Source organism: Pleuronectes platessa, chromosome 13, assembly GCF_947347685.1.
Source record: "Pleuronectes platessa chromosome 13, fPlePla1.1, whole genome shotgun sequence".
NCBI classification, from domain to species: Eukaryota; Metazoa; Chordata; class Actinopteri; order Pleuronectiformes; family Pleuronectidae; genus Pleuronectes; species Pleuronectes platessa.
Window position 1 is genome coordinate 10296293 of NC_070638.1, and position 7764 is coordinate 10304056.

Genomic DNA, 7764 nt, shown 5'->3' on the forward strand with positions numbered 1-7764 from the left:
AAAGCTCTCGCTGTCGCATTTAGATACATGGGGAGTAAACCCAGGGATTGCCATTCTGCTGATAAATGCAGTTCTGTCATCCCGAGGGAAATGTGCCTGCATCCCTCTGGTCACAAAGTGCCGCTTCTGTCCCCCCACCATGCCATGGGCGGAGGGGGAGCGGGGGGAGGGGGGGGCAGCATGGGGGCCTGCTCCCTGCAGCTGTGCCCTTATTCCCAGCACCTGACCAGGAGCCCAGATGTGCACGCAGGCAGCAGCAACAATTTGAGCAATGTAAGTCCCCTGTGGGAGCCAGGCACCTGCAAACCTAACCCCACTATCTACCATGATGGCATAATTACAGTTTTAATAAGTCTGCATCTGCTAAAAGCTCATTTAATCGATCACGTCACACCTATACCCCGAACCGGAGAACAACACAAAACACAAAAATGGTATTGCACTCTCAGCATTTCATCTGCACATCAAGCTATATCCTCTCTGCACTTGGCTTTGACCCAATTAGCCATCAAGTAGACAGCAACTCCACAGCTTAACGCCATTTATGTGCTACAATGCAGCACACAAATAATTCATATAATTATTATTATTACCTCATATCAAACTAGGCTCAAAGAATATCAGTGAGTAAAGGGATGTGTTTATTTTGAAAATTATAAACAATGATTTACGCATTTTTACAAAGTATTTATACAATAATCTTGCTGTAAGCTAAAGAGACAACATCCATGCTATCACTCTAATATTTCATCCACACAAATAGTTACAGAAAATAGTATTACAAGGTTTAAAGAGTATATAGAACGATTGCTGAAGCATAGGACATATTGAAATCAGTGTTATTTGTATTATGTGTTACTTACAGTGAAATGATTCACTGTTAGAGAGCAGCATCCATTTCCATAGACCTTTATTATAATGTCACATTTTTCTATTACAGTTTGGATCGGTCAACGTCTGGGTGTAGCAGCAAAGCATGTTTTGAACTGACGATTCAAGCACAAACTGTAAAGTGAAAGACTTCATGGAAACCGGATTTCTAATAGACTCAGTTCACTCCATGATGAATCCTCAGTCACTGCGCACACAGGGAGCTGTGCAGGTTAACGGTGACATCTAGTGGCATAAGGAGACAGTACACACACCCGCTCCTCCTTTCTCATATTGTTAAATAAGTCGCTTCTCTCTCGAAACCTTTTCTGAACAACAAACTTACGTCTTATTCAATTATATCACATTTTATTGAATATTCTACAATATGTGTCTCAGGGAGATGATCGACTGTGTGGTTGTTTTGTAAACTGAGAATAAAGATACATGATTGACCTGATTGTTTGATAGAAAATGGTGATGGTATTGTTCCAATAACAATGTGAGTAAAGATAAAATGATACAAATTTAAAAGAATATCTGACTGTTTTCCTATAATATCATGAAAAGACATTTGTTTTTAAACGTGGGTGTGAGGAAGGTTCATAAATGTAATTGTTTACTGATATCATGTAATGCCAAAAAATAAAAGATGGTTAAATAGCCCATTGTTATACTTTGGTAAAACTTTTCAGTTGACGTACATGCAGACTTATAATGGCACTTGTATTTTTAACACTGTATTTTTGTAAACGCAGAAGGAAGATGTCACAGTGAGCTCAATACTTTTTATGAACATAGCTGTCTAATGTCATGTAAATTCAAAATAAAAACTGTTGAACCATAAAAATTATACAAATTTCTCACGAGCCTGAAACAGTTATCTTTCATGTTCTAGAGAATATCTGTGAACAATGTATGTGCTAATGAAGTCAATCAAAATGCATTTCTTGATTTCATTCCTGTCGATATACACGGTACAGTACATACGACATAGCTGACGGATTTCATTGTTAAATTATCTGCATGATTATCAAAAGGCCTCAAACAATGTTTCTGAATATCTTGCTGTTTTTTCTTTGCTCCCATGAAACAACACACCATTGATCAAGTTCTTACAGTAAGTGAAAACGTATAATAGTCAATATCAGTAAATATATATGATACCTTCGTTGGCATACTAATACTTTTAAGGCAGCATAATATTTGTTCACTCTATGATGAGTGATTGACACATTGAACATTGAACACAGTGACTCAATAACATCATACTGTGCAGCACCAACATTATACATCCAAACACAATGGAGACCCATTCATTATGATCTGTGTGACACACCGTGTTGCACACTTCGACCTTGTTTCTAGCTTTGCCACATTGTTAGTTCATGCGCTCGTCACTGGCACGCACGAGGGACCGAAGGTGACTGGGTACCGTGCCGCTTCGCACAGAGGATCTTACCGAAGGCCCTGCGGAAGCTGCTGTGGCAGAGCGGGTACAGGAAGGGGTTAATAGCCGAGTTGAGCCACAGGAGCCAGAAGGTGACCTCGTACCAGTGATGCTGGATGCATCGCCCTCTGCAGGCGGCGCGGATGATCATCAGCAGAGTGTACGGTGCCCAGCAGATGGCAAACACGCACACTATGATGGCAAGGGACTTAGCTATTTTCTTATCCCTGGACAGACGGCACGGCATGCCCCCCCTGCTGGTGGGGGGATCCAGTTTACCCAGACTGGGAGAGGAGGTCTGGGAGTTGAAGGAGCCTCTTACAGCCAGTTTTATCCCAAACCCCCAGTTGTGGGAAGGGGGGATCCCTTCCCCCTGGGCAGAGGCAGGTTCGCTCATTTCAAGGTGGAGCTGCACCTGCCTGCTCTGGAGCCTCCTCCTGCGTATGCTGAGGTAAATGCTGAGGTTGAAGAAAGCCACCGAGAGGAAGGGAGAGACAAACTCCAGCATCGAGGCGCTCAGCAGGAAATACCAAGAGTAATAGAACTCCGCAAAGCACTCGTCCTTCGGCACTCGGCTACTGCCCACCACCGGCTCCCAGAAGATGATGGCTGGGCTGTACAGGATAAAGGCCAGCACCCAGACGGCAATCATCTTGATTATGGCTTGATGAGTCATGCTCTGTCTGGCACGATAACTTACCTGTAGAAAACATAAGCAGAAATCATACAATATAAACTGAGTACCATCGCCAGTGTTGAGTCACTCAATGTCTGAAATAAACGATTGCTTGATCAAGAAAGAGGGCATTCAAAAATAAACATAAGTATTACATAGTACATATATTGTAAGGAGATCTAAAAATATAGTGAAATGGACTGTGGAAACACAATATGTACAGTGTGAACATATGTGCATTGAAATAGATTCCACATAAGCTGTTGAATTTCACTGACAGAAATGAATATTCCACAGTTAAAAAGTGAAGTCAAATGTTTTCATAAGCGCCCCCTGCAGTCCAAAAGACCTCAGTCTCCAGAGCAGATGCAGTCGGCTCTGGCCCTTCTTATTAAGTGCAGTGGCATGATCGGTCCAGTCCAGTGTACTGCTCAGGTGAACCCCCAGGTATTTATAATAATTCGTTATCTCAAAGAAAAGGGGAAGTTCTGTTCCCCTACGTCTTTCAGTGGACCTGTCCCCAGAAGGCTGTGCCAGCCACTTCCCTCTTCTTCTTTTAATGAGAGAGGGAGGACATAGGTAAAAGGTATTTGGATATAAAGGCCTCATTCTAGTGTAAAGAAAGCAACAATTCCAAGGCCCAGGGGGGGCCCTGGCCCTAGCTGAAATCTGAAGTACCTGAAATCTGAAGTACCAGGGGGGGCCCTGGCCCTAGCTGACCTCTGAAGTACCCCTGTCCTGTCAGTAATATTCATACCCACTTATTAACAACACTAACAATAACTATGACAAATTGTTGAGTTTTGTGAAGAACACAACGCGCCTGAACAAGAAACTATTTTCAAAATGTATTCACTGATATAGAGCGAACAGTAACAATTACTTAAATGTGCGCCTGACTGAATAAGGACATGTACTGTACTGTATGTTGGACATATAATTGGTATATATTAATATAACAAAATCTTAGATCCACCACTGATTGTATTCCTTGGATGCACATATGTAAACTCGTTTCTTCAGGGATCGCCTCCAGAGACATTCATGGTCTGGCCCTTCACATTAAATCAATCACAACGCAGACATAGATTCAACCGGTTACATCAGCGTCACATCCTGAGTCCCTGTCCATTTTCTTGTTCAGCGGGCACCAGACTTTACAACCTCTTCAGCTGCTTTGAAGATATGACACTGTTCTGAATAAAGATGATGATGACTCTCAGGTAACTGGCCCCTGCTTCCATAATAATGCATCACTGATTCCACATTTCACGTTATCTTTCAATTCCTCCCGATGCCTTGCAGGAGGAATCTTAGCTCATCATCATAATCAAACCGAATGACATGATGTGATATCTTCTCTCTATTACTGTTCAGTCAGTGTTTTGCTTACTTGCACTGATTTAATCTAACTGCCGTGTGTACAAATCTAATCTGAATCCATCTCTTCTTTCAGAGGACAAACTTTGGCCTGTGACTGTGGATGATATTCTTTGCCTCTCGATGTTCACAGAGAGAGATGCTCTCAGGAAAATGCTGCTTGGCGGCCGGTGGCCTGCTTCTGCCGATGATTGATCTCTCCAGGTTGGAAGGACCGTGGCACGGAGGAGGATCTCTATGATCAAAGCTAGCTAATTAAAGAAGAGGCTCTCTCTCTCTCTGGTGTTATTTGTATTCAGTGCTCTGATGTTAAGTGTTTGCCTGTGAAAGGAAAGAGAACAACCTCTTTGTCTTCTAATGCAAAGCCTCATCCCACCTCCGAGTTAATACGCGGCGTATGGGCCACAGTCAGCTGGCTAATGCACACGCAAGCCTCAACAAAAGAGTCAATGGGGCTAACAGCTGCAGAGGTTTGGAGACTCATATTAAATACAAGTTATGTGCAAAGACGCGCAGAAAAAAAGAAAATCAACATCACTCACTGTGTATTTCAGAGAAATAAATCAGCTGTTTGAATTATTTAAACCTGTTTGAGTAGAAATAAATAAATCAAGAATCGTTTCGTTTATTGACAGTTGTGTGTTGTTTTGAGGCCCAAAGTCTAAATGTGGCTTTATTTCCCTCTTCATCATGGGGGAGGACTATAATTAGGGGTGGCACTGAGCCTGAATGGGTCAGGAATGATTAACCTCTGCAGATGGGCACATTTTGCAGACTGAGGTGGCACTGCCCCTAGCAATGACCTGAGAGACTCACCAGTCAGAAAATGAAGCCACAGACCACAAGCGGTGAGCGTTTGATGGTTACACGGGGAAAAGGACATTTAAAATTTGACATTATGCTTCAAGTGCTTCGTTCGATTTTGAAAAAGGTTATTTTTTCTCTGAGTACTCTGGTATACCTTAATTTAACAATCTAATTTTCTCTGAGTGTGTGTGTGTGTGGGGGGTATGTGTGTGTGTGTGTCACAATCCCACATTCACATTGATTTCCCAGTGTATTATTTTGTGGGTGTGAGGCACAGGATGTTCCACTCACTGCTCTGGTGACTGAAAGGAAACGGTCGTAGCTGATCAGGACGATGCTGAAGGCGGAGGCAGAGCAGAGCAGGTAGTCCATGACCAGCCACAGTTTACACAGCCCTCGGCCCAGCGTCCACCGGCCGGTGAGGATGTACGGGATGTAGACCGGGATGCAGAATGCTCCTGCAGAAACAGGTATGCAGGAGAGGGACAAAACAATAATTATCATAATATAACAACACCAATATCCAAATATAAAATGTTCTATACCTATATATCGCTATATTAACATACACATATACCTCAAAAAGAAGAGTTTAAAATCACAACCTTGACCTACGAGCAAAAATCTGTGTATGAACTCAAAAGAAATAATAATTTTTATATTTATCCCAATAATCATCAATATCAACTGACGTGAAAATTGCTATCTCGATCTTATCCCATCTTTATCAGCCCATTTTCAGAAATGTGACACTTAATAAACACACGCACCATCATTGTGTGTTACTAACTTTTTATTAAATGTTGATGTAATGTTTGTAAACACTAAATTAGGCGGTTGTATGTAAAGTGAACTTTGAAGGAAGGAAGGTGAGTGAAAAAGAAGATCAGGGAAAGTTTACCTGCTGCGAAAGTTAAGCATTGACATTGCAAAGAAAGAAAGAAATGCTGCTTAATGTGGAACTGTTGAATTTGCTGGTGCACATCTGGCACAGGCACAGCAGCACCAGATCTCTTTAGGATCTCAGCATCATACAGAAAACAGAGATGGCACATCCAGCATTTGAAATCCACACTTCTCTCTCTTATTCCAGCGTCTGTAAACAATACAAAAAAAGACTTACCTACGAGGAAATCTGATATTGCCAGATTGAGGAAGTAGTAGTTGCACTGTCTTCTTAAACTCTTGTCCACTTTGAAGGCAAATATGACCAGCGCGTTGCCCAAAACTATCACGAGCACCAGAGTCACCATCATCACCATCAGCACGACAAACGGGGCTCCTGAAAACACCGAGCTGCCCTGGAATCGAGCTGAGGCGCCGTCAAAGTGGTGCCAGCTGGAGTTGAGGTCTGTTTGCTCCTCCATGGTCCTGATGGGGATGTTAGGGGGGGGGGCACGATGCGCTCCGGTCGACTTGCAGTGAGGATTAAAAAGCCAGCAACAGGTTCCAGGCGCGTGGACGTTACATCCAACAAACACCAAGCTGAGCTCAGTGGCCGAGAACATCCACGAGAGAGCGCACGACGCCTTCCACAGAACCGTGAGCGATCTCCTCTCAGCGATGAACAATAGAGTCATGCCTAACCCTAAACCAAAATACACATTGTAACATCTAGAAATTAGATGTGCATGTTTTATTTTGAGATTTACTAGCCTACAAAACAAAAAAGATATTGCCAGTGTAATATTGTTATGGAAAATCCCACTGATCAGTGTCTAAGGTAGTGGAAATCCCCTGACTAGGTGTCTCACTGCCATGACCTTACTAAACAGGATGGAACCCTTATTTGGTGATGTTTTTCTTCCAACTGGTACCAAGGACGGAAGGACGCAGCAGATAAGACAGAGGATGATCTCACGTCTTTCAGGGCTTCTTTTTTTTCCTATTATGTCTTATGTAACGCCTCTTTGTATAAGTTCTGGCTTTTGTGAACTTGCGGCCAGTTGTTCCATTTGTGTACACTCTGCAGAGCTAACTATTATAAAGACTCAATGGCAACTCCAGTCTGAGAATTTCATTATTTCAAATCTCAAGATGAATTTCCATCACAATGTCATTTAATATCATTATTCCATATGTTTTTGCCTATCCCAATTGTCCCTTCACATAATGCACAAATACAGTTTCACACTCTTGTGCAATCATACCACTGCACTTAGCTTTTCTGTAGTGAAGGTGTATATGATGTACATATACTGTTTTGTGCTATCTAATTCTTTTGACTTCTTCAATATGTTTAGTCAATTGTCCACCTCATTCTGACTTGTCTGCTGCTTTAACGAGGGAATTTCCCTGGTGTGGGATCAATAAAGTATTATCTTATCAATTAATTCCAATTTTATTTGCATAAGACCGGACGACGATACTTTATCTAAAGGCACTTTACTGAGACCTTATAGAGAAACCCAACAGAGAAAAGAAACTGTGGAGAGAAAAGAAACCTCGAGCAGAAGCAGACCGGTGTTTCTTTTGACAGTTTTGACATTTTGCCTTTCCACCAAAAAACATTTGTATGTATGGTTACAAACGTCTTATCCTAAAATAATCAGAACCCTCTCCGTTTTTACCTCCCATCCTT

General features: G+C 42.1%; 1 protein-coding gene across 1 annotated transcript; it reads right to left on the reverse strand.

The window, feature by feature from the left end:
• Positions 1-1730: 1730 nt before the first annotated feature.
• Positions 1731-6935, reverse strand: LOC128454832 (histamine H3 receptor). The gene is made up of 3 exons (XM_053438393.1): positions 6307-6935; positions 5475-5641; positions 1731-3020 (listed from the first exon to the last, which is right to left on the reverse strand). Exons 1-3 carry the CDS (start codon positions 6761-6763, stop codon positions 2268-2270), a joined length of 1377 nt encoding a protein of 458 aa, XP_053294368.1. The 5' UTR covers positions 6764-6935; the 3' UTR covers positions 1731-2267.
• Between the last annotated feature and the right edge of the window lie 829 nt (positions 6936-7764).